Source organism: Desmodus rotundus, chromosome 12, assembly GCF_022682495.2.
Source record: "Desmodus rotundus isolate HL8 chromosome 12, HLdesRot8A.1, whole genome shotgun sequence".
In the NCBI taxonomy this organism is placed as follows: domain Eukaryota; kingdom Metazoa; phylum Chordata; class Mammalia; order Chiroptera; family Phyllostomidae; genus Desmodus; species Desmodus rotundus.
Window position 1 is genome coordinate 30,664,645 of NC_071398.1, and position 26,439 is coordinate 30,691,083.

Consider the following 26,439-nt stretch of genomic DNA (forward strand, 5'->3'; position numbering starts at 1 on the left):
TTGAGATGTTTGATTGAAATAAAGTTTCTAGATAATTTCCTGCATTACCAGAGAAATTTTAAGTCATTATTTTAAATCATTATTTTCTGGGCTGATAAGAAAAGTTAATTTTTAGACTAATTTACTTTTTGGGGGGGAAGGAACAATATTTCCTGAAATAATAACTACTGTAGGAGTTTAAAATGACATTATTTATCCTCCAGAATACTCCAGTTACATTTCTGGAAGTCTCTCTACTTTCGTCCTACCAGCTTTTGTCCGTAGGCAAGGCATCAGCAGGGAGTGGGGTCGTCATGGGACATTGAAGCTGACATCTTATGGTGGGCCCAGTGAGGAAACAGCCCTCAAGGGCCCACTGAGCCCACCTAAGCCTCTCTCTCACGCTCCATGCTGGATGGTCACCTCCTCAGCTAAGAGGGCAGTGCTGCGCTTTTCACTTCGGCTCTTTGGTACTACCTTTTACCACACTGTTAGCAGAAACTGGTCTGTGAGCCCTGAGGTATTTCTGATTAATCAGTCTTACTGACAGATCAGTTTTTACACAAAGAGTGCCTTTCATTTATAAATGTTTTTTTGTTGATTTAACATCATGTTTTGCCTTAAAAAGAATTAAATTGCATAGATGAAGTCGTTTTTTTTTTTTCATTCTTCCTCTTGAAGCAATTTGAAAATATCTGCCTTCACACACGCATGTGCTTCTTGTGTCCATGTAAATGGGCAGTCACAACGCTGGTGTGCGGGCATGTTTTCTTCATTGTTCCTGGAACCGTGAGGCTCTTCAGTGGGTGACATTTGCAGGAAGAATGGGTCTTTCTCCTGCGTGTCACTGGTTCAGCACCAGGGCAAAGTACAGGGTTTAGACAAGGTGAAGTGCTTCTAGCACAGGTGTGAGCGTCAGAGGCCCCCTGCTCCCCAGCAGGCCTGTGATTCGAGAGGCTGGGCAGGGCCTCTCCAGCATGGTGCCAGTGGGAGACCTCATGGTGCAGGGGCACAGCTTTGGTGGAGGAAGAGGATTGGGTATGGAGGGCAGCCCAATAGGAAGCTAATTCTCAGGGCTGGAATAAGAAGTAAGGTTCACGGAGAGTTTATAGAGACCTCGAGTAGTCATCCCTTCTTGACCAAAGGGCCATCCTGCCTGAATTCCTTCCACTCACACAGTCTTAGTATCACTTGGACAAGATATTGACTCGCTGTTTGGAAGACAACACTTAGCTCTCTCCTGGTGTTTACATTGCTTTGAATATGTTATGTAAACATGGAGAACTTGCTAAGCAGATTTCACTTTGCTTGTTATTCCTGAGAAAGGCCACTTCAAGCTTCGGCAGTGTTGGCAGTTAGGCTGAGAGCCCTAGCTCACTGTCTGGGCACTGGCCCGTGTGCAGTGTTGATGGCAGTCAGGGAGGCAGGGTTGCACTGTCCAGGACTCCTAGGGATTCAGGATGCTGTGGCCCTTCCCTGCAGGTTCACATGGGATCCTCTTGTTTAAATATTTAAGTCCAAACATGCATGGTATCACTTAGCATCAGTACCTGAACATGAGAAGGTTTGCACACCATAGATTCTGTCCTGTGATTTAATGCCCATGTGCCCTGGGGCCTTCCTGGACTGCTAAGTAGCCCCAGAAGTGGCCAGTTGTGCTCTCTGTGGCCCCATCTCTCCCATCCGTTTGTTCTCAGCACAGATTGTGCTACTCCCTGTTCAGTTCTCTCTACTCACCTCTTTGCCCAGTTCTTCCTGCTCTGGCCACAGTGGCTCCATTTCATTCCCAGAGCATGTAGCCCTTCCCAGCCCAGGCCAGTGCAAAATGCTTCCTCCTCTGGAACCTGCTTGTGGGTGGCTGCTTGTAGTCCTCTTGTTAACTGAGGCTGGCTCTGGTCTCCATCTGAAGTGGTCAGCTCTGCATCTCTGTGGTGTGGTGCTTCCTGTCTTGCAGCTGCCACCTCTCTGTTTATTGTACCTCACTCCCCTCTGCTCAACAGCTCAGTATGGGCAGCTCCGCTGGCTGACTCGGGGTGTTAGATGTCCATGAGATGTATCCACGAATTTCAGTGTGTCCACTTAATAACTTGACTCAGAGCAGTGTGGAGGTGATTCTGAACCAGGTGTGGGGACAGCTAGACACTTGGTCTTTTGCTCTGTCTATCGTCATTTTAGCTGGTGAGGCAGCCAGCCACTGAGAGGATCTCAGGAATCCTGCATTCTGGCAAGCTCCTCACTAAGCAGAGCCTCCACTCCTCAGAGCCCTCTGTCAGGAGGGGCTAAACGTAGTCAAGGGGTTCAACCTTTCAGGCCCGATTGGATTGGAACAGTATGCTGTGTTTTGGCGAGTTTGGCCCAAGGGGGCAGAGTTTGTTTCTGGGAGCCTTCCACTGATGGTGAGAAGCATAGACGGCCTTTCAGCCCCTCGCCCTCCAGTCCTCAGAGTCCTTCTGCTGTTCCTTTGTCACTGTGTCTGAGGCACGTCTTTGCATCCCATCTCGAGGACTCTGGCGTGAATATTCAGTTCCCACTGAGTCCATTAACTGTCTATAACCAAGTTTTGAACTAAAATATAGTTTCCTAGTCCCAGAAGACTGTCCTGTTCCCTTTTCTCTGTAGCAGCCCTCCCCGCCTTCTCTCCTCTTCTCTTACCCCATCTCTTCTCTTTGCCTCCCCCCTCCCCTCCTCCTGCTCCTTCTTCCCTGTATACCCTTTCTCTCCCCAGCCCCACTTTCTCTCTACTTGCTTCATGGCTCGACTGCTGCAGATGGAGGGTGGATCGTCTGTTTGGTGTAATTGGATTCAGTGGCAGGTATAGAGTTGCCCGGTAAAGTATTTGTAGATAAATTAATAAATGCCCAAGACATTAGAGCCCTTTTGGCATTCCGGCTATGACATCACAAGAGCCCCTCTGAAAGTCTAATCTCATCGTATTTAGATCACGTGTTTATTTTGTTTTCCCGTAGAAAAGCTAAAAATAACAGTAGCTGACTGACCTTCAGAAAAAAGCATGTATCTGAGCATATGCTCATGGCACCACCTCTCCACCCCCAACCGTCAGTGTATCTGAGAAATGAGGCTGCTTACTCATCTCTTACTTTGGGTTCCAAACCTCAGACCTATGATTTGTTTCCTGCCCTTAGCCAAAGCCAGGAGCATAGCCTCAGCCACCTACAGCAATCCTTCACCCGCTGGTGCACCCCACGGGCCATGGGGCCGCCACCTTGCCTGGGCACCTAGCCTTGCCTGCTATCCCTAGAAAATCTCGTGATTCAGGAGCGGGGATGGGGGAGGCGCCTGTGAAGGGGACAGGATGTAGGAGTCACAGACAGCTAGTCACTTGATCTTTTGCTCTGCTCCAGGCCTTTGGCAAAGCAAGGCAGGCTGGCCACCCTTTCTGGGTACCTCTTCTGTGCATGGAGGCTGGAATGTAAATGTCGGGGCATTTTGGAATAAGTTCATGAGGAATTTTGAACTAGTGATAACTGTGGCTGTGACATGACTCGACAGCCCACAGGTCTAGTAGACACTCAGCAGAAAGCTGGCGTCTCTGAGATCCCAGCCAGCCAGAAGGAGGTTCTCACTCTGCCTGTTAATGTCCCCCCTCCCACAGTGGCATACTTGCACAGTGACTATCTCTGCACCTTAATTTGCTTTCCCGTTAGGGTCAGAATAAATTGCTTGAAAACTGCTGAGTTTCCAGGTAGAATCGATAGTTCTTTTGGGCTGTGATCATAAGTGAAGTGCTTTTCCTCCTGAGTGGGAGGGAGAGCTAGCCACCTCATCGCCCTCCCTCTTCTCTCTCCACATCAGCATTATGCCTGACCTGTGATTATCACCGTGGCCTTGCTGAAGGTACAGAAAGTGGGGTCCTTCCCACTTATGAATGTTGAGCTCTGGGTGTTTGCATTTTAGATGACCACTGAGAAAGCCAAAGGCTGGCGCATGCGGACACAAGGCTCGGGGATGTTTAGTCTGTTAGTAGGAACCTTTGAGATCTTAAAGTCACAAATGCTGTGTCTCCACAGGGTTAAAGAAAGAACGAGTGGCAGGAAAGGAAATTTGGTCATGAGGGGAGGAGAGGGGTCACAGTGCTCTGAGCAGGAGGTCGGAAGATGCTTCTGATCTGTATATTTCCAGGTTCACTGCTGGGAGGTCAAGGGAGTAAAGGTCACACAGCAGGAGAGGGGAAGGACTCAGAGTGAGGAGAGGAGACTGTGGGAAGCGTAGCATCCCTGAGCCCTTTATTCATGCTGAGCTGGCTGCTGCCCAGCTCCTCAGCAGGTCAGAGCAAGAGCTTATATCATGTCAATAGTTTATCTCACTTAGGATGGGCCCAGCCTCTAGGCAGCCTCTTCTCGGAGCACTTCCAAGTGGAGATTTGAGTCACAAAGTCCTCTGGACACAAGATCGTGCCTTGATTCTCATCCCAGAGATGGAACACTCCATGTGGCTGTCCCACGCTGAGGGCCCAGATTCACAGTCAGAACCCGAGTGGCCTCCCTCTCTAATCCCCTTCCGGGCACTCTAACTTGCTGCTCTCTGGATGTGGGGCGAAGCTGAAAACAAACACAAGTCTTTTTTTAAAGCTCTTTACCCTGTTGGAGTTGTAAAGAGAATCTGGGGTTTGTCTGACATCACCTCTTCCAGACACACAGACCTGTGTGTGGGGTCCAGGCAGCCTCGTCACCTGGTGCTCTGGGGCCGCCACAGCTACCTGTTACCACACTTGCGAGAGCTCTGGTTGGGCAGGCCATCGGGTAGGTGGCAGACGCGCCGGCAACACATAGTGCTCTGCCTTCTGTTTGCTTTTAAGTGAGCTAACCAGGTGGGCTTAGCCCTGTGGAAGCCAGTCTCCATGGCAGAAAAACATTTACATGTTACAGCATGTTACATTAATTTTCCTGAGATGCATCAACAGAAACCCAGGCCAGTTCTTTGGGAATGATGTCCCTGTTTCTGTTCTTGGTCAGACGTAAGATCCCACACCACTGTTTTGTGACCGCAGGAATTGCCCCAGTCCTCCTGGCCAACATTTGGGAAGTTGGGGGAGTGATTTGCTGACCAGCCCCCACAGATCTTTCCTGTGTATATTTGAGCTGAGCACTGGGCCCTTTGGAGTATGTGAGCTTGTCTGAGACCTCCTTCTCTCTTTCAGAGGACTACCCCAATGGCACCTGGCTGGGAGATGAGAACAACCCCGAGATGCGGGTGCGCTGCGCCATCATCCCCTCTGACATGTTGCACATCAGCACCAACTGCCGCACGGCCGAGAAGATGGCGCTGACGCTGCTGGACTACCTCTTCCACCGTGAGGTTCAGGCCGTCTCCAACCTCTCGGGCCAGGGGAAGCATGGCAAGAAGCAGCTCGACCCCCTCACCATCTATGGCATCCGGTGTAAGTGTGGGCTTCCTGTCCTCTCTTCACCCTGCTAAGGAAGGACCTGGCTGCAGGGTGGGCCCTGTGAGGCAGGATTTTGGGGATGAGTCAGGACCTCCACTATTGTGTTGGGGGGCACTGGTGTCAGGACTTGTCACAGAGCAAGGAGAGGGATTTCTGGATAGAGCATTTCCTTTAGTAAATGTTGCCTAGCCCAGAGGAAAGACACTGGGAGTGTGGGTCGTTCAGACCCTGAAAATCATTTCAAGTAGCTTCTGACAAACTGCATGTGAAACCCGCTGACTTCAGTCCCTCAGGTGGGAATAAAGCAGTTCTCAGATGAACAGAGTTGCAGGAGTTGCCACTTTTCCTAAGGGACATGCAGTTGATGTGTATGTTAGGCTGTGGCATAGGGTCTGTGTTGTAACTAGTCAGCTCTGAAAGCAGCCACAGACCAAATGGAAACGAACAGACATGTAAACCTGACTTTCTGAAGCAAGCAGGGGTCTGTGGACTGTCTGCCAGCGCATGCTTTAGAGCATGATGCCTAGTGCAGAGGGCACCACTCAGATCTGTGGGCCTGGCACAGATGTGCATGCAACATGTGGGTTTCCATGGTGACAGGATACTGTTCGACAGACTGTGATAGGGTAACCCACAGTGCGAGGCACTTTTGGGATGCAAAGATGAACAAGAAGCGGTTCTCAACTGTACAGTGTGCAGTCAGATACATGTGAACGGCTGCGGCCCCGAGTGCATCACAGGGAGATCGACCACACCGCAGTGGTTGGAAGCAAAAGGCCCAACAGAGAGAGGTGCTTGCGCAGAGGCTCCAAGAGTGGCCTGGGTCAGGCTCCGGATTGTGCAGGTGGTGGGCTACTGTTCCCATAGGGAGTCACAGGGCTACCAGCACAGGGTGCCTCTGATTTGGAGAGGTGCTTTGGAACACCCTGGTTATTAGACAGAAGCATGGAGAACACTCCACGGCAGTAGTTGGGAAGCTGGGCTAGGGTACTCAGAGCAGAAGCATGTGGGGATGAGGGGACATGCTGTGCCCAGGGAGTCTGAGTGGCATCGTGGAGGTCCACATGGTCCGAGCAAGCTAGTCCTACTTCCCTGCACGTGGGGCAGTTGGCTGCCTTCCAAGCTCTCCCCCATTTGCAAACCATCGCAAACTGTGGCCTTCTCAGCGCTAAACTTCAGGTGGACTTTTGAAAGGTTAAAAGTATTTGTTGACCTTTTTTACTTTTGGCCCAGTTTAATTTGTATTGTTGATTGTTACTCAAAAAATGGAACAAATGAACAGATGCATCAAAATGACTGAGCAATGAGCTTAAATAGTGGCAGATGTGGGCATTGGCTACTTTGGCACGCCCACCTTGGTCTTTGCTGTTTCTGCAGACTCAGGGTGACATGGACATTTTCAGTAATCCTCAAATGATCTTCTCCCGTGTCTCTGTTTCCACTTGGTCGACCTTGCCGGGTCTCCATTGTCACCTGGCTGTCTCTCCCTGTGTCTCTATCCATCGCACAGCCGTGTTGTCCTTGCGCCTCTTGTCATCACATGGCCATCTCCCTGTGTCATCTTTCCTTCTAAGGAAACCCGTCATGGATTTAGAGCCCACTGTATTCCAGTATGACCTCATCTTAATGTAATTAATCACATCAGCAAGGACCCTCTTTCCAAGGGAGGTCACATTCTGAGGTCCTGGGAAGGACATGGATTTTGGGGTTCATGTCAGCACAGTACGCAGGGCCTAGGTTCTTTAGAACTTTGGTAGCCAAATGTTGTGTCACATATCTTCTTGGTGGAGGTCCCACCGCTTGTCTTTGGGGAGGCTGAAGCACCGTTTGAATGGAGAGCTGGGAGGAAGCTTTGGTCAGTGTGGGCCAGTGGTGAGGAGGGAGGGGCCTGTGAGATGCAGAACAGTTGAGGGCCTGCTCACAGGTCACTTGGATGCCGTGCTTGGAGAAGCCTGACAGTGACATTGGCCTCTCTCCTCCTATGAACTGAGGAGTGGTGTCACTCCATTGTGCTGATCTTTACTCAGCAGATCACCACTGCTCCGGGAGAAGGGGCTAACCTGGCCTTGAGGCTAGGACACTGTGGATATGCGAGGTGTACATGTCAATGAGGCATGCTGGCCCTACCTGCACGAGAGAGGTGCTGGCCAGTTTCCGCTCTCTCAGAGCACTGAAGATTCCTGTTGTTTTTATAGGCCAGTCACTATGAAGTCAAGACTGTAATTTTAAGAAATAAATTGTTGGCACTCAGTTTTCTGCTTCTTTTTCCCCTTGAACTTGAGATTACATTAGCAGTGATAGTGTTTTTCATTCCTTTGCAACTGATAAGCCCCATGCCACCCACCAAGGATGTAAGATTACATGCTGTGTTCATTTTATTTCCTCTGCCCCTTTTCCCACAGTGTAACTCAGCTCCTCTGTGAGCCTCATTATTTGAGAGCTGGGAGTCTGGTTTTGTGATTTGAACTACCAGTGTCAGCCATGGGTGTTATGGAAAGGGAGAAGGCAGTTAATCTTTAGGAGGTGGCCAGACAGCTTGCTAGGAAGGCAGATAGGCTGGCTCACAGGGGCCATCTTTCTGGAGGTGGCCCGGGGGGCTTGCCTGCTGAATGGCTATCCCACAGAGATACTTAGGGGGCTCAGTGGTTCACCCTCCAGATGTGATGGTCCTGCAGCTCCCCAGGGACCCCCTGCCCTGGGGCAGTGAACCAGAATTGGCCTTAGAGTTGCGCTGTCTCCTATGCAGTGCAGCCAGGGCGATAGCCTAGCTGAGGGGAGTTATGGGAGCAGAGGCTATGGCGTGAAATTGATGTCATCTTCTTCCTGGTCTCCCGAGTTCCCCTAGTGGGTCTCTTGGGTGCTATTGAGGGCTGAGTGAGGCACTTCCTGGGGTTTATGCTGTGACCATTTCTTTTCCACTTGGGTGGATGCTGGGAGGCTTGCATTTTAAAGCCGCGTCTCACACCTAACTGATAATTCGACTTGTAACTGAAGTGAGGGTAATGACATTCGTATTTCATGAGTTTTTTTTTATGAGCATCAAATAACTTAAGAGAGAAAATGCTTCACAAGTGTGAAATACCAGTTAAATTCAGATAAAGACCACTTTAGGAAAAGTCATAGCAGCAGTATCTGTGCAGCAGCAGGTGTGGTCGGGAGGCTACACCCTCTGCTCTCAGGGCTGAGGGCAGAGCTGACTCCAGTGTGCCCCACTGGGATCCCTCCCCGTGTCCTGCCCTCAGGGCTCTCAGCAGGGGAGCGTCTGTGTTGCTGATTCATTAGTTTTCCTTGGCAGCCATCAGGGTGGCATTTGCCATCCAGTTGAGTTGCTTTTGGAAGGAATTATGTAATAGGATGTCTTAGGAGAATTTAGAAATGGATAATGTGTAACTACATGAATGTATATTTTTTCTCCAAAGGATGTAAGCTAGGTTTTGAACTGGCAAATCGGTTTTTACAAAGTTGAATTTACATGTTAACATTGTATACACTCGTATATTCTTTTCTGTTACTAACACGTTTTCAAAATTGGGTATAATTTCATTAATCCCCTGAGGTATTCAGAAGGTTTTTTCCTTGAGTGTGAAAGTATGAGGAGAACAGGAAAATGGTTTGTAGAATGTTTCTCTTTACTGAAGCATGCACTTAATAAGATATTTTGATACTGTGATTGCTGTTTCTTTTCTTGTGTTGGAGACCACAGTTGTAGTTGGGCTCCTCTGCATCTACGCGCAGTAGTTGGGTTCTGCTGGACTACGTAGCTGCAGTTCTGATAGTTGCATTCCCCTGTAATTACAGTCAGGAGTTGAGTTCTCCTGAAACTATACAACTGCATTTCATACTCAGGTTCTTCTGCAGTTATAGCAAGTAGTTGGGTTTTCTTGTCACTAAAGTTGGTCACTAGCCCAGGACTTTGAGAGGCCACCCCCTGCACCTAAAGCCATACCCAGCATGTAGTGATCACTTAGTGGGTATTGATGAATGATTCTGTGATTATTTTAGAGATGACCTGAAAATCAGAAAGCAAAGAGTTGCCGCTTCACTTACGTATTTCCTTTTATGCACGAGGATTACAAAGTGCTGCGAGAACTGTCTTAGGTTTTTGTTCTTTCTGATCCTATAAATCCCCTCCTTAACCCGATTTCTTTTTTATTGTATTTAGATTACAGAAGTTTTGGTTTTTATTATATATAGAGTCCAAGATATCTTAAGCATAAGCAAAAAATGTCTTTTCAAGACAAAAGAAACTTTTGATACTTAATATAGCACTGAGGAGAACAAACAGTTCCTTTGTTTTGATTAATTGTAGTATTTTGGTCTTCATAGGAACTGGTTTTAGGAGTTGGGCATCAAGTTAATTCTCAGTAGATGGTCCAAACTTAAAGCTCTTAGTAGTCAAAACAGGACGTTTTTCAGCTTAATCTTTTTATTATTCAGTTTTTGAATTTCATCCATTTGTTTTTCCATTAATCAGTGAAGTTTCACAGGCCAGCTAGAGAGGAGGTCACCCTGCTGAAGCATTTCTTGTGGTTCCCACGTTCATGACCATTACTTTCTGTTGATTCAGCATGAAGAAGAGGTGGTGTGACTAGTGGGAGTTGGGCCGGGCTGGCAATGAGGGTTGCCATTTGTCACTCATTCTTTAGTGGCCTCTCATGTCACTGGGTCCCTTGTTATTGATATGGGGGTCTCTGGATGCCATTCAGTCACATCTTGAGGGCTGTCTGTAACATAAGAGGTTAGCAATTGTGGAACACACTCTGATGAGTGCAGGGTAAACTACTGGAGGACTGCAAGACTCCATGTACCCTCCGCGGCCAGCAGTTCAATAGAGGTAATGCATGTGGGGGTAAAAAGTCACCTCTGCCCTTAGAGAGTGTCTACCCTGATTGGGGAGGCAGATGGAGACACCCAGAGAATTACGTAAGCCAGGCTCAGACTCAAGTAGCAATGGGAGAAGGTCTTGTTGTTTCCAGTTAATCAACAAATGTTGAAGCATCTACTAAGGGCCTGGATATTCTGGGTTCTTGGCATACATGGGTGAACAAAATAAAGATCCCTGTGTCTGTGAGGTAAACAGAGTAAACACAATAAATATATAAATTCTTTAAAATGTTAGAGACCCAGGACAGGGTTGGAGGTGAGAGGGACCTTAGAGTCAAATGGGTTGGTTAAGGGTGGGATTGTGGAGGTCCTATTTGAGCCAAGACTTGAAAGAAGGGAGGGAGACAGCCAGGAAGACAGGAATGAGCAGAAGGAATTTTGAGCTGGAGTCTGGAGAAGCAGTTTTGATAAAATTGTTGGGCACCTTGATTTTCATTTTTGACATCCAGGGAGTTAGAATAGAGAGAAGAGTTTGACTGTGGAGCATCTGGGAAGCTCGTGTAAGCCCTCAGCACCTAGCTTGTTGCCTTATTTCTCTCTGGTGTGGGTGGTGCCAGAGTTATTTAAAAGTTTAATAAAAGTTATTTAAAAGTTAACATAACTGGCATGCCTGAGGGGGAAGCTCTCAGCCCCAATCACATTTTTGTGTTCAAGTTGCTCCCAAACAGCCAGGACCCAAGAGGGAGGACTTCATCTCATGGTGCTTTTATTTGGGATGTGTTCTTCCAGGTCACCTCTTCTATAAATTTGGAATCACGGAATCTGACTGGTACCGAATCAAACAGAGCATCGACTCCAAATGCCGGACAGCCTGGCGGCGGAAACAGCGAGGCCAGAGCCTGGCCGTCAAGAGCTTCTCCCGGAGAACACCGTCCTCATCTTCATACAGCACGTCAGGTACACTGCGGGGGCAGCCCGGAGCAGTTCTCGCTGCGGGACTTGGGGGAGTGAGGCTACTCGCCTGCAAAACCTACTCAGAACCCAGTGACTTGAGCCTTAACTCTGTGCACACAAGTGCAGTGTAAGTTGCTTAGCTGCTTTTGTGACAGGCGGGGAGCTGCAGCCAGATCCGCGTAAGGCTCCTTTCCAGAGGCAATAGAAGAGGGCATGTAGACCAGGGTCACCACACACCAATGTCACCTGGTGGGGAGGCAGAAGCATGGGCTCAGTGAGGGCCACATGGGGTGCTGTACTGAGCAGTTCCTTTACTTCCTCTCTCTGCCTAGTTATTTTCCATGTCGCTCGCTGTGTGCCAGGTGTTTGGAGTAGGAGTGAGCACAGCCACAGTTGGGTAAGGGGAAGGGTAGCATTCAAGGTGCAGCTTTTAAAAAAACCACATGAGGGAGATGAGCATAATTATATTCCCTTGGCCTTTAGGTGTTTATGTGGCTGGAGAGGATGAAGAATGAGTTTCTGAGCTATTACATTTAGTCTTAATGCTCCTACTAATAAACCCTGGTAGGTGTCTCCTTTCTGCTCAGTTTGCAAGAGGCCGGAGGCATCCTGGTCTGAAGGCTGCCTCCTCGTGAGCACTGGAATCAAATTAGTTTTGAGAGAAACACAGAACATACTCCTTTTTCAATCAAACTTTTAAAAAAGAGTACATTACTTTGTATGTTTCTGTTGATTTAGTTCTCTATTTTAATATACTGCATACTTGGCTCACATTAGGTAAAGCAAAATAGGTGGCTATTTAAAGGGCCTTCTGGAATTTCTGTCAGTGTTCTTTCTGCATACTCTGAACCTAACAATACAAATCTGGTATTTCAGGCTACTCTGGTGACAGAAATAGTTCAGTAATATGTAATTAAACCAGGATTTTGTTATCGATAGTATTTCCAGCTGGGGTGTCTTGCTACTTTTGAATTATCAGCTGACATAAAAAGAATTTCCAAATAAATGCTTACAAATGAGATTCTGAGCCAAGGTTAGTACTGCCAGTTTGAACACAAACCATAAAATCAATATTTTTAAGGAATTTTTTAAAAATCAATATATTAAAACATTTGTGTTTTATCTAGCAACACAAATTTGTATATGTACTTGAGTTTAAGATGGCTACATTTTATTGTCTAAAACACAATTCAGCTGTTTTTTTCCCGCAGTCTCACTGGTGAGTTGAAGGCCTTAGGTGGGCATCTAAATGGTGCCCATTATTTTAGAGTTGCAAAGAACTAGCTCTTGACAATGCCCTGACTGCAAATCTGTGTCTGCAGCTGGTTTTCCTCTGGGTGCAGGGAAGAGCCAGGCTGGGGAGGGCAGGAGGCCTGTTGGATGGCCTATCCTTTCTGTTCCAGTCTCTTCCAGTGGGCGTTGGGGCCCAGGGCCTCCTCAGCATGAGTGTGCTTGTCTCTTGTCACTTCCTGTCGATCTTGGTCTGTTCTTGATCAAAAACAAGTCACCAGTGAGAGTTTTTATACTGGACTTTGATATCGGTATGAGTTATAAAACATGAATTTAAATTGGTCTTCATGTTGTATAATTAAAGGGAGCTATTGATTAAATGGTAAATTCAGTAATTTGCATCTTAGGTTTGGGAAGCATCAGACACAAGTCGTATCTTCTGCGGTGTTTTTAGAACCCTGGAGACCATCATTCTTTTTTGTTACATTTTTGAAAAATCACTTGATTTTTATTAATGTTGGAGTAGGAATTATTTGGGAATCTGTATAGTTATATAGTTCTTAATAACTAGCAGAGGGGATTTTACATGTTTTGGTCACTACCCTCTTAAAGAAGTTTGAAAAAGTGCTTTTCCTTGGGTATTTTTAAGTTGACATTTTATAATAATGACAACTAAGATTTTTCATTATGCTTTGAAATAATTTAAAAAGATGTAATTTCTAGCATATTGCTATATTACTTTTAAAAAAATATATGTAGTGGAATCTATATACCATCTCAGTTTGATGCCCACCATTAAATTACTAGAAAAAAATACATGAAAGGTTTTTCTTCAGTAATCAGACATTTACATTTTTTCTTTTATTCATATTAGTTCTCTCACAGAATTTCCTCCTAGTGTAATGTTTTTATGTTTAAAAGTTTTTTATTGATCCATCATAATTTTCTGTAATAAAAAATGTAAAAATTAAAAATGATTTCTGAACCCTTAATGTTCTAAGTATTTGAGAAAATTTCTCTGATTGAGATATTACAATTAAAATTAATACACATCATTAATACAAACATCTCATAAGTGAGTGGAGCTTTTTTCTGTAGTATTAACCAAGGACAAATATTACTTATTGCTGGTTTAAAACAGAGTTTAATATCCACTTTTTCCTATTTTTTCTTTTTGTCAATATATCCTGAGGAACTTCATTTAAATAAGTGGATGAGAATAGTCTATGTCAGTGAATAGTCAGTTTTGTTTTTTTTTTAATTTTTATTGTTATTATGGAACTGCCCTTTGACCCAGCAGTATAATTCCACTGCTGGGATTATACCCTAAGAACCCTGAAACACCAATCCAAAAGAACCTATGCACCCCAATGTTCATAGCAGCACAATTTACAATAATAGCCAAGTGCTAGAAGCAACCTAAGTGCCCATCAGCAAATGAGTGGATCCCAAAACTATGGTACATTTACACAATGGAATTCTATGCAGCAAGCAGGGAGAATAGTCACTTCTTTAGTTTCCTTCTATCTGCAGGTCAGAAGTCTGTTATCTAACGCTAATTACTAATGAACTCTACAAAATGCCACACCCTCCATTGGGACACGTTGACTCGGGTTTCAGAATGAAGAGCTTCCTTTTCTCTTCTCTGGGAGTTTGGGGTTGGGGATCAAGGAAGAGGAGGGGGCCTGGGCGCTGGTGGTCTGCTGAGCTGTTGCTGAGCCCCTTTGTTTCCCCACAGAGAGCATGATGAGCACACCACCTCCCACCACGGAGTTACCACAGCCCCAGCCGCAGGCCCTGCACTACGCCTTGGCCAACGCCCAGCAGGTCCAGATCCACCAGATTGGAGAGGACGGGCAGGTCCAAGTAGTATGTACCCTTCTACCAGTCTGTGTCCGTGCATGGGTTGGAGGGGAGGGTGTGGCAGGGATCACGAAAGGCCAAGACCAGTCCTCCTAGTGCCTCTGGGTCACATGGATAGCTTGGGCTGAGGTGGAAGTGCCATGTTAAAGTAGAAATAGTTAGGGTATGAGCCCTTAGCATTTCATAATGAGGGTGATTTCCGGGTGACCGTGTCATTATTGTGGCCCCTTTGTGACCCTCCTGCTGTGCTGCACCCACTGGTCACTGTCAGCTCTAAGGGTCTGTGCTGCTGCCTGTCCTCCTGGGAGGTATCAGACATGTGTCAGATATTTTTTCATTGCAGAAATAGGGCACCCTTTAATTGGGAGGAGAAAAAGTAATTTCCTTTTGGGGTCAGTTGACAGAGCTGGTGGCCTTAGTTATTGTGTAGTACTTCCTTTGGGTTGTGGGATGCGCACTGAGCTTGTGTGGGCAGTTAGTTCAGCAGTGGGCCCACATGGGCTCATTGCCCTGTCTCTGGCTGTGCTGGCCCAGGTGGAAATTTCTCCAGACCCTTCATGGGTCCTGTGGCTGAGGTGTTGGGGGCAGGAACTTTGCTAGGAAATGGGATGTTTTCAGTGCGCCGCTGGGATCCTATTAATGTTTGAGTCACACCAGCCTCTTTGTCGTACACCTGCTTCACTGGGCTTTCTCTTGGAACACCTGGTCCCATCTCAGTTCACAGGCAATTGCATTCAGCACACTGCCTGAAAAGGGTGGGCTTTGAGAAAGTGCTGATGAGGACTTTTAAATGGGCTTTTTCTTTTTACAGAGGAGATGAAGTAGTTATAGATAGTGAATCCTTTGTTTAGTTGATAGTCACAAAGACAGTTAATCTTAGTAAGAAAGTTTTGGAAGAATTCCAGAATAGATAACTTGGATACAGCGTGCACATAGACCTAGTAAAATGAAATCAATAGAAATTTCTATAGTAGTTTACTTTAAGATCCATTTTCATCAAGATAGAATTTTAAATAAGATCATGGGTATTCATAGCACTGAACAAAGTTAAGACTTATAGGAATTATTTATCTGCCTGTATCTACAAACATAAATGCATTGTATAGTTGGATGCTTTGATTTTTTTTTGAACCACATTCAGTAGTATTTATTCCAGCTGTTGAAATGGTCATGTGTTTCTGTGATTTAAAAAATACCGCCTGACCTGTTTTTAGTGTAGATGTACATGTACACTCCCCTCCCCGCAGTCCCACACCACTGTGTGACCCTCCAGCACTTCTGGATCGCTGGGAGACCCTGTTGGCTAGTTCCATGAGGTTTCAGGTCCCTCTGAGTTAACAGTATGATTTTTTAAAAGTTATTCTAATTCTCTGGAAAATTCTGTTTCCCTTGTTTTCTGTTTGTCCTTCACATTCTGAAATTTGCTTGTTCAAGCAAATTTAAAGACTTAACAGAATTTTCTTAGGTCCCGTTGCTCCTTTAAGAATTGCTACAAAATGTTCTGTATGTGTTATATACTAAAAGTTTAATCTCAAGAGGCTATTTAGTAGCTAGTACTATGCACATATTGTATTGCACTTTTCAAGATTTTAATTTTTTGAATTGTGATCAGATGATCAAGAACAAAACTTTCAGAAAGCATTTCTTGTTTCCTCTAGTTTTGATTTTCTTCTGATGCTTCTTGTTGTCTTCTCTCGCTGCGGATCCCACAGGGTCACCTCCACATCACCCAGGTGCCTCAAGGGGAGCAGGTGCAGATCACACAGGACAGTGAGGTGAGTTGTGGCCACCAGCACTGCGCAGTGCCCACTCCGTGCCTGTGGGCTTTCTGTGGGCTCTCTGCATTCCGATCTTTGTTAAATGAGGTGGACAACTGGGAGTTCCCAGACAGCAACGTGGCTTCCAGCATTGGCCACCTGATTGTAGTTTCCTTGTGCATCCCCATCTGGTTTTCTTTGTAAACACTTGCTATGTTTTTGCTCCTGGCTGGAGCTACCCTCTAAAGACCCCTCTTCTCTCTGCCCACCCTCCCTGTCTTCCCATCTGAGATGCAGACCTAGCTTCCAGCATGGCTCTGACCCTGATACCCTGCCTGGAGAGCTCCCCAGCATGCTGGAATGGGAAGAGGAGGTGGGGCCCTGCTCCTGTGATTGTGACCTCACAGGTTCTCCACAGCTCCACAGGCCTACAGGCCTAGACTCAGTCTCTGTAGGACAAATGCCCATTCCATATTGTGGGTTGGTTGGGAATTTCTGGGGAGGAGGTTTTCTCTTTAATATTTAGAGGGGGAAGGGAGAGAGAAGAGAGGAAGAGAACGAGGGAGAGAAATATCAGTGTGTGGTTGCCTCTTGCTCACTCCCTACTGGGGACCTGGCCCGCAACCCAGGAATGTGCTCTGACTGGGATTCGAAGTGGTGACCCTTTGATTTGCAGGCCAGCACTCAATCCACTGAGCCACACCAGCCAGGGCTGGTTGGGAATTTCTTAAGACAGCACATGTATGTCCTATGAGCTTTCAGTGCATCTTTTCGTGGTCTCCCCACCCCTCCCGCTTCTAAGATTGCCTCAGCTGCCTTAAGTTCATGAAACCCAGGCTTCTTATCACTGGAGTCTGTGCTTTGGTGTTCTGCTTTTCATTAATCCTAATTCATGGTAAGGACAGAATTCAGGGAGTCTTTTCCAGCTGCACAGTGCTGTTATGTATGTGTATCAGCTGCTGTAGGGATTGGTACGTGAAAGTCAGGTTGACCATCTGGGTTGTTGGAAGGTGAGGCCAGTCGGTTGTGGCGCTGATATTCTCTGAGCTCCTTGGGGGGATCTTGTCTTTCTAGCCTTCTTGTAGAGGGCATGGGTGGTTGGTGGCTGTCTGTTGTGGGGACACTGTTGACTGTTTCCTACAGACCTGGACAGTGTCAGCAGACTCAGCGCACTTGCCTTCTTGTGACTTTGTCCCATGGCTGCTGAGTGGTGCTCATGCTCTGTGCTGACCAAGTGTGGTGTGGAACAGTGTGCCCTTCGCACGTGAGCCAGGAGCTGAAGAACATACTTGTGTCTAGGCCGTGAAAATAGTATCAGCTGCGTATCTGACCTGCAGGTGTGTTGTTACAAGGTGTCAGGTTTCCTCACATACCAACTGCGAAAGCAGGTGCAAGACCAGCAGCGACTGTAGAAAGTCCTAACTTGTCAAAGAGCCTTTCAGGAGAAGCTCTTGAGAAAAACATTGGACTAGTTTCAGAGCTGCTTTGTGGACATTTCTCTGTATTCTAGCAGTCACCTAGGCTGCTTTTCTTAAGCAGATATGACATTAGTTCCCTTTTGACTTTCCAGTTCCCAGAACATAGGGGGCGGAGGCGGCGGTATTTGCTTACTGATGCGTGGATGGGGCACTTGCCGAGCTCCCGTTCTGTGCGGGTTGCTGTGCTGGCTGTGGCTGCCGTGTAAAAGTGCGAGTCGGAGGCTCCCAGCACTGTACAGAGATGATTGTGCTGGGAGGGCCTGTCCAGAGAACAGGGGGCTCCTGGGAGAGGGGCTCTGGGATGTTTTACAAGGGAACTTTTTCATTTCGACCCTGAAGGTCTGTCAGTGGGCACTGCATGCAAAGGGGAAATGATGAGCAGAGGTCCTGAGGGGAGAATGGGGATACCTGGCTGAGTGGATTCCTACGAGAGGAACAGTAAATACCCGGTCAGAGGAGGGGATTGATTCATTTATATGAATAATTATTTCACTGATCGGCACATGGCCTAACGAGTGAATGGAAGAGAGCACGCTGGTGTGGCCAAAGCATCAGGCAGGGGAAGGAGAGCAGCAGGCAGTGATTGAACTTGGAAGTGGTCCTGGAAGGCCTGAATGTCAAGGTTAAGGAACCGGAGGTAATGGGAGAGGAATCTTTCAGCTCACCCTAAAGTGGGTTGTACAGGAAATGCACAGAGTGGTGTAGGAAACCCGCAAACTAAGTGCGGTGTCCCATTGAGGACCAGGGAGTCTTCATTTTTACAGGCACAGACAGGTGGGTGCCAGACAAACTGTTCAGAGGTGTCACTCTAGAAGGCATGGACCCTCAATCAGAATGCTTAATTTGCTGTAGCCATTTGAAAAGAAGGAAACTGGATATAATAGTAACAGGAAATAATCAACATATATTTGCTTCTATATTGTTTTTGCAAGAAAAAATCATTAGAATATTTCTTGAATTTCAATTTTTTAAATAAGTTTTGCCCCCTTTTTTCAGTTTTTGTAACTGAACCCCTCTTGTCTAAATAATCCCGTATTTTTTGTTTCCATTAGAAATTAAATACAATGAATTAGAAGAAATTGCTGATAGTACTAATGATTACTTTGTAATAAGTTATAATATGCAATTGTCTCTATAATATGCAATCACAATAAAATCTTACCATACTCATTTAAAAATGAAGTAATTATTTTGTCAAAATGAGGATGTCTGTAGAGACATTTAGCAGAACCTACCAAGCTTAAGGCAATTGTTGTTATTTTTTAAACAAGTGGAAATGACTTTCTAACCGGTAAGACCACAGCAGGCCCGTGGTCTGGCTAACGGCATTGTGTCCTGTCAGTAACCCTGCCGTGGTAACTAACGTGCTGTGATTATACAAGGCATCCCCATGGGCGCATGGACCTCTCCGTGCCACTTTGGATTCTTGTGAGTCTAAAATTGTCTCAGAAAATTAGAAAAAAAATTACATTTGCTTTTGTGATCAGGGGTATGATTTTTTTGTTTTTTCTTTTTTTGAGTTTGTTTGTTTTTGCAAGAAAAAATAGTAACCTGTAAACTCAGCTTAAATATTTTGTTTCAGGTATTTATTGCTGCAAGGGTTGAGTTTTGTAGAATTGGTGTTAATGGTTTTGCAGATTATTCACTAATAGCATGAGGAAGTTCCTGCCATTGTCTGTGTCTTGAAGTCATTTTTGTCCTTTATCTCTCGTTTTCATTCATTTTGCAGGGCAATCTACAGATACACCACGTGGGACAGGATGGGCAGGTAAGTGCTCACCTGCCTTTACTTCATGCTTGCTTTCCATAGTAGATCACCAGACACTGCATTGCCCAGGGAGGGAATGGGGAGCAGGGAGCCAGAGGGTGGGACTGCATTAATCCCAGGGAAATAATGGCTTTACTCCTGGTGGCTGAGGAGGTCCTGAAGGTTGTGGATGTGTGGACTGCAGGGCTCTGGGCTACATCTGCTTCTTAGTAGGGTTTCAGGAGCTCTTTGTCTTATGGATGAAATCTCCCTTATCTGTTTATCACTGCTTTCTATAAATTGACATGAGTATCGTTGATGACAGTGTTTCTACAGTAGCTATACGTTAGAACAAGGGAGGTTTTGTTCATGGATATTGCTGTCACACTCTGACTGCTATCTTTTTTCTAATCTCAGACAAAAAGTAACGGAGCCAGTCATTAAACATACTTAATATGAATTGTCTCCACAATGTGAGGAGTGATTTGCTTCCTAAAGATCTAGTAAAATTGCTGGTGAATTCAAGGATTAAAATTTTCATGTCCTTTTGAAGAGTTCCTATTAAAGTGATGATTGTAACCTTTGAATAGTTGTGAAAATGCGTCTGAATGATACTCCGTTTTTGTAAAACCTATGAACCATAAACACAGAGCTTATTTATTGTCAAGATAATGATACTGGTTATTCTCAAAACCAAGTGCACACTTCCCTTTGAAACACCTGTATTCCATAGTCGTTGGCAAGGGCCTGATGTCTGCCATGAACAGGTCGTGGAGAACATGTGTCCCTAGACTAGCAAATGAAAGAATAGTTCTACCCCTTGGATTTTCTCTTGAACCCTCAGAGTGCCTTGGGAGAATTGCAACAGACCTTAAAGCATTTGTTTGAATTGGAGTGTCTTAGTTTTAAAGTTTCTTCTTGAGCATGCACATGAGGTTTTAATCAGTGTCCTGAAGCAGTATTGATATATAAATATAGCTGCTGTGGAAAAGAGCCAAAAAGCCAAAGAAATGCAAAATTAAAAAAAAAAAAAAACCCACAACAACCCTACAGTTGTTTCTCTGTGCTGTCTTGGTGATAAAGTTGTTGGCCAGGCCCAGGAGAAGTTGTTTCTCAGCAGTTTTAATTGGGTGTTTCTCTTGGTCAGGCAAGAGATGTCCAGCCTGGGGCAGGAGAGGACGGGTCACTATTAGTAGTTTATCTCTTTGTTTTTTGACAATTTAGTGGTTTGTATTCATACTGGGAGTGAAATTTAATTCTAATTAAAATGTTGTTAAACTTCAGTTGATAAGAAAAATAAGTCTGTTGCCTTTGATTTTCCCGTTGTTTCTGTCTCTATTTCTGAGCAAAATTCCACCAGGGATTTTGAAATATAATCAGGTTTTTAATATTGTTACTATCATGTCACTGTGTTTAATCAGGCAACACCATTCCAAAGAAGTCTTGAAAGAAGAGAACCCAGCTTTTGTGGACAGGAATAGCAGGCAAAGGAGCTCTGTCCACAGTTGTCAACTAAGGAACGACTCCTAGAGTTTACATCCAAAGAGGCACCTTCTGAAACTTCCCCAGACAAGAGTGCTGTCCCACTCTGCACACTCACCAAGTGCTGCTGCCTCACCTAAGTTCATGTTCATCACTCATTGGCCTATTCACATGAGCAGTCGTGATTTACTGCTGATTTATGTCTGTTCAAGCACATCTTCCTCCAAGTTCCCACTAACCGTTTCTCTTAGCAACCTCTCTACAAAATAAACAGCACCACTGCACTGATCACTTTCTTTTATTTTATTGTTATTCTCTTACAGTTGTCCCAATTTTTCTCCCTTTGCCCTCCTCCGCCCAGCCTACTCCCCCATTCCCACAGTCCATCCCCACACCATTGTCCATGTCCATGTCCATGGGTCATTCATACATGTTCTTTGACTAGTCCCTTCCCTTTCTTTCCACCATTATCCCCTTTCCCACTCCCCTCTGGCCACTGTCAGTCTGTTCCATGTTTCCATGTCTCTGGTTTTATTTTGCTCATTAGTTTATTTTGTTTATGAGATTCTTCTTATAAGTGAGATCATATGGTATTTGCCTTTTACTGACTGGCTTATTTCACTTAGCATACTATTCTCCAGTTCCATCCATGCTGTCACAAAAGAGTTCCTTCTTTCTTTCTGCTGTGTAGCATTCCATTGTGTAAATGCACCACAGTTTTTTTTGATTCACTCACCTACTGGTGGGCACTTAGGCTGTTTCCAGCACTTGGCTATTGTAAGTAGCGCTGCTGTGAACATAGGGGTACATAGGTTCTTTTGGATTGGTGATTCGGGATTCCTAGGGTAAGGATACTTACTTCCTGATGCTGGGGGGCTGTCAAACCCCTTCCAGCTTCTGTTCCCATGATATGGTCACGTTTATCATTTGTGTCTTCATTTCTACTAAGATGTGTATCGCTGGTCTTGTTTGTGTTGGCTGAGTGTTTCCTAATTCAGGGCAGAGCTCCTGTGAAAGCACTTATCCCTGGTTCTTTGGGAAGGAAGGAAGTGTGCTGTGCTGATTGCTGCTGCTGCTACTGCTGCTGCTGCTGCTGCTGCTGGGATTTATAAGGTCAAGCCCTCAGCAAACCTTTTTTCTAGGAGAGAAATCTGATGCCTTTATGTCACATTGAATTTATTATACTACATTTATATAATCTTATAATGTGGTTCTGGCACTGGACCATCCTTTTTGAGTCATATATGTTCTTCAAATTAAATATCAAGAGATCCTAGTCCCATCCCATGTAGGGGTGTGGCACCTGGCAGGTCCACTGTGGGTCCAATAAGAGTATATGAGCGCCTGGAACTTTACAGACATGGGGGCTTAGGGCAGCTGTGTCCAGTGCTTCCCAATACTAGAAGGAAGGATCTGGAAAGATGATCAGCTTGCAGACCCACAGAGAACCAGAGGTGGGAAGCCACATTTCAAGGGATGGCTGTGGCCACAGGCAGGTTTGAGGCAGTACTGGGCCTTGTGGTGTGTTCAGGTGTTTCCTCTTCTCTTCCCTCCGTTTTTGACCATGCACGTTCTCCTGTAGTGATCATTCCTCGTCCTTTATCTAATCTACTGTTTTTGGCCAGATGGTCAAATTTGTTAGGGTTAAAATTAAGATGTTGTCACTAATTCTGGCCTTGGGTTTTGGACCAGGACACCACCTTGGAGAAAGATGCATGGGCCTGAGGCTGGTCCTTCAGATATCCTTCAGCATTTGTGGCTTTGTTCCTGATGATTCTTGTTGTTAAAAGTCACATTATTAAACAAGTTAAAACTGTGCTGACTTCTCTTGTCCCTAGTCTGACCATACCACCTATTGGAGTATAGGTGACTTTTTATACCACTACATGCTACTGTCTCCTTTCTTACTTAGTATTTTTAAATTAATCATTTACTATGTATCTCCATGTCATCTTGCCAAGAAGGTTAGGGAGAGAAGGAGCCCTGTCCTGGAGGGTCAGTTGCAGCTGCTCTATGCTGGGAGGTCCTGCTGGGAGCAGCCCTGGACATCGACCCAGCTTCTGCCAGAAACAGAGGCCTTTCTCCATGGGGCCCTGCAGCCATGTTAGACCTAATGCACCTGAATCTCCCACTTACTCTCTGTCAGAGGAAGTTAGGGTTGTAGGGCTCCCCCTTCCCTGGTAGGTTCTGTGACGCTAGGCACTCAAACTAGGGGAGGGGGTGAAAGGTGAAGCACCCATTCAGGGCTCTTGCCCTACTGGCCACGTCCGTGCACTCCCATGGTGCTGTCTCCTGACACCCTTGTTTTGGCCACAGAGGAGGCCCAGCTTTGGGATGGGATATTGTTTGAAAGAGAGCCAAGTGGGTGGGAGAGTTATAACTGGGATCCAAGTCTTGCCTCAGTGCTGCCATTCCATCACTGTGTCGTTTCTCAGCTTGGGTTTCCTCAACTCTGAAATGGGACCTGCTTCAGGAAGGTGTGCCTTCACCAAGAGCAGAAGGCTGACCAGCCTGCATCTGGTTGGCACCTGATGGATACTCATTGTGCACCCAGGCATCTCCCTGGGAGAGTGGGTGCATTTGTCCAAACCCTCAGAAACTGACTGTGCAGGTAGGGTGTGGGGGTCATGAGTAGGTTCTAAAGGAAGATGTTTTTACTCTACACGCTTAGAAAAGTAAGATCTGTTCTGTTCTTGAGTGATGTCACTGGACTGTGACCCTTAGAAATTCTAGGTGTAGATTCTGGCAGAGAACATCCCTTTAGAGTGTGTGTGTGTGTGTGTGTGAGAGGGGTGGGGGGGGAGTTTAGAGACATTATTTAGAAAACTATATATTTAAAGCATTAATGGGAAATGTTCCATTTCTTCTTAAAATTATGGCCATGAATGAACCTTTCAAAGAGGCAGATCATCTGAACCTCATTACTGTGAAGCAATTTGGATTAGAACTTAGCTTTTTTAAATGAATTAAACTTATTTGTTAAAGAAATGCCAAACATAATACAAACATGTTTTAGTAATCTTAGGGAATGGTTAGCAAGTGGAATCTTGGATGGCAGGAGGCATTATGTTTGTGTTATTGAAAATCCCAGATTATGGTTCACAGGGCTGCCAAGGTTTGGACTTGACTGGCGTGTGACCGTGCAGGATGCTGGGGTGGAAAAAGGCTGAGGATGCTTGTTCTGATTCCTCAGAGAAAACTGCCAGTCACATTTCTTACCAAACTTCCATTGGGCACAATGAACATCTTGGTCAAGGCAGCCTTTTCATGTGTCTCAGTGGGCTTGTTCCTTTCCCTGAACCAGGAAGTCAAGTTTAAGCAGACATAAATAGAACAGTCTTCAAAGCATTCACGTTACTTTGAAGGTCAAGGCCCGAAATTCAGTTCGGCCTAGCTTTGGTGATTGTGTTTTCTCGGCCTTGCTCCTTTGTATGTTGAAAATACTTGTAAAATTAGGTGGACATTTTAACCTTGGCAAAACATTTTACAGAAACTTTTAAATAAATAGAATCTGGCCCAGTTTTGAGCATTGATGAAGAATGGTGAGGTTAAAAACATTTTGGGAGCAACCCTTAAATTCTGGTTAATTGTACCTGTGTTTGTGTAGCACAGTGTTACTGTCCTTCGACTGGAACTTCTTCAGTCATAGTCCAACACATCTAGACATATGTTACATAGTGGTTTGCATTTTGCCGTCCAGGGTCTCCTTACCTCCCGCGTGGTGTCAGCCTGATGGTTCTGCTCCTCGTGACACGGGTTGTTTTTTAGGGGAAAGTGAGAATTCAAGCAAAAAGATGCAAATCTTGAGGAAGGAAGGGGAAACATTCGCTTTCTGGAGTGAGTGCCTTTCCTGTGAATAAATGTTGTAGGAAGCAGAGGCCTGTGGCACCGGTGGACAGTCGTGTGTGCTGCCTGCCTCCACCAGTGTGGATGGAGGGCAGGAGCCCAAGGTGCTTGGTGGACATAGACAATGTTACTACAAAGTTGAACCCTTGCTGGGAAAATAAAAGAGGATCCTTGAAACCCCTTTCAACTATTAAGATTTGGATTTGAGCCTCAAAAGTGGAGCCTGCCACACACAGTCCCCACAGAGTATAGCAGATCAGCACCCAGACCTGGTGTCAGGCACTCCTTCACTCATTGAGTGAGTTCAGGAAGGTGCTTGGTTGGCCCGGTGGTGCTCTCACACCCTGTGCTTTGCCAGAGAGCTTTTTTGGGTGAGAAGGGAAAAATAGAAACAATTGCCCTCAGAGAAAGGGAGGGGAGGATGTACAGATCCTGGGGTGGCTCTCAGTCATGCTCTGTCCTTGTCCCGCCTCCCCTGTGGGACAGGTAAAGCCACCTCTGTACAGCAAAGCCTGCACATTGTGGGGTCTGGTGAAATAAAGCATAGTGCGCATCTCTGTCCTGTGAGCCCTTGTGAGAGCGAAGAGGTGAGCACCGTGGGTGTGAGTCAGAGCCGGGCCCTTTGCCAAGCACCCTCACTCTTCAGATCCCTGCCCTCCCTGAGCACCGGACAGCAAGCCTTTGGCATGTGGGGGCTCTCTGCTTTGGTGTTCTGAATGGAACAATGGTGCTGCATTCCAGTGCCTCTCAAACCCCCACCTCTTAGCCGGATATCGCTAAAACACTCCCAACTGTTAGTCCACAGAAGATTTCTGCTTAATTCAAAGCCTTTAAAGCACCAATGACCTAATTTTATAGTGCTCCAGGAACTTGTTGCTGGTGTGTTTTGTGTATTTTGCAGTACTACGTGAGAATGTTGGGTGTGAACATGCTTTCTATTTACATAGCTAGGACTATGTACTGTCATGAAATAATTTCTAAGATCTCTAAATTTGAGCCCAATTGGCAGCATCCCCAGGTGCTGGCAGAAGGAAACTGTGGTATCAGAGGGCTAACCCATAGGAAGATGAGGGGAAGCTGACGGGTAATACTTCTAAACCATGAGAACAAAGACAGTGGGGCAGACTCAGATATAGTTAATCACAGCACACGCCAGCCTCTCAGAAGTCACATGCAACTGAAACAGTTGACTTCAATTTAAATGGTGAGTTTTGGGTGAAAAATTCCCAAGTTTTATATGGGATATTTGGATGCTCACCTCAGATAGCAAGAGGTGCACACATACCTTGGTTTTGATTAACGTGTTGTGATTGAACACTTGGCCAAGTCAAGATAATTTTCCAGAAGTATCTAATCAGTTGGAGAAACAGCTAAACAGTTTGGTTCATTTTAGGAGATTACATTGCAATTATAGAATTAAACATAGAAATAGATTGGGCAGAGAGATTAAATTTGAATAGTGGAAGAAAAACATGGCCAAAAAGAAAGGATGTTTATTCTGAAAATGTCCTGTGCCCAACTGGCTTCCACAAAACAAATCACAATATGAAAGAATAAGGTATTAAAGTTTACATCTGTGTGACAGGTAAGGGAGATGGCAGTTTTTGAAACGGTGAGGCATGCCCTGCCCTGCGCTCTGCAGGGGGCTTCATGGAGTCAACATAGGACACAGGCCTGGCTTTGGCACCACAGTGGAAGCAAGAGTGCTCCAAGGTCACACGCTTGGTGACACGAAGCTCCCAGCCACATGACTTCATATCAAAACCAGACATCTTCTGTAACTCATTTAAGTGATCTGAAATGAAAATGCTTTATTTTTTCCCTCTTACTTCTCTAAAGATAATTGTTTTCTTGGGGTTTTTGATTGCATAAGGC

General features: G+C 45.6%; 1 protein-coding gene across 10 annotated transcripts in view; it reads left to right on the forward strand.

Annotated features, from left to right (window-relative positions):
* Nucleotides 1-26,439, forward strand: part of BANP (BTG3 associated nuclear protein) — a 141,048-nt gene that overhangs the window by 72,784 nt on the left and 41,825 nt on the right. For 8 of the 10 annotated variants that reach the window (XR_011650594.1, XM_071219751.1, XM_045191842.2 and 5 more), the window contains 5 exons: nucleotides 5,138-5,377; nucleotides 10,997-11,164; nucleotides 14,130-14,260; nucleotides 15,958-16,029; nucleotides 19,219-19,257. Coding sequence is in view for 9 of the 10 variants with exons in the window: in XM_071219751.1 (XP_071075852.1) it covers nucleotides 5,138-5,377; nucleotides 10,997-11,164; nucleotides 14,130-14,260; nucleotides 15,958-16,029; nucleotides 19,219-19,257 (650 nt within the window). In the remaining variant the exon portion in view is untranslated. The remainder of the gene's footprint in view (nucleotides 1-5,137; nucleotides 5,378-10,996; nucleotides 11,165-14,129; nucleotides 14,261-15,957; nucleotides 16,030-19,218; nucleotides 19,258-26,439) is intronic. The other 2 variants (XM_071219750.1, XM_071219753.1) reach the window with 1 other exon arrangement.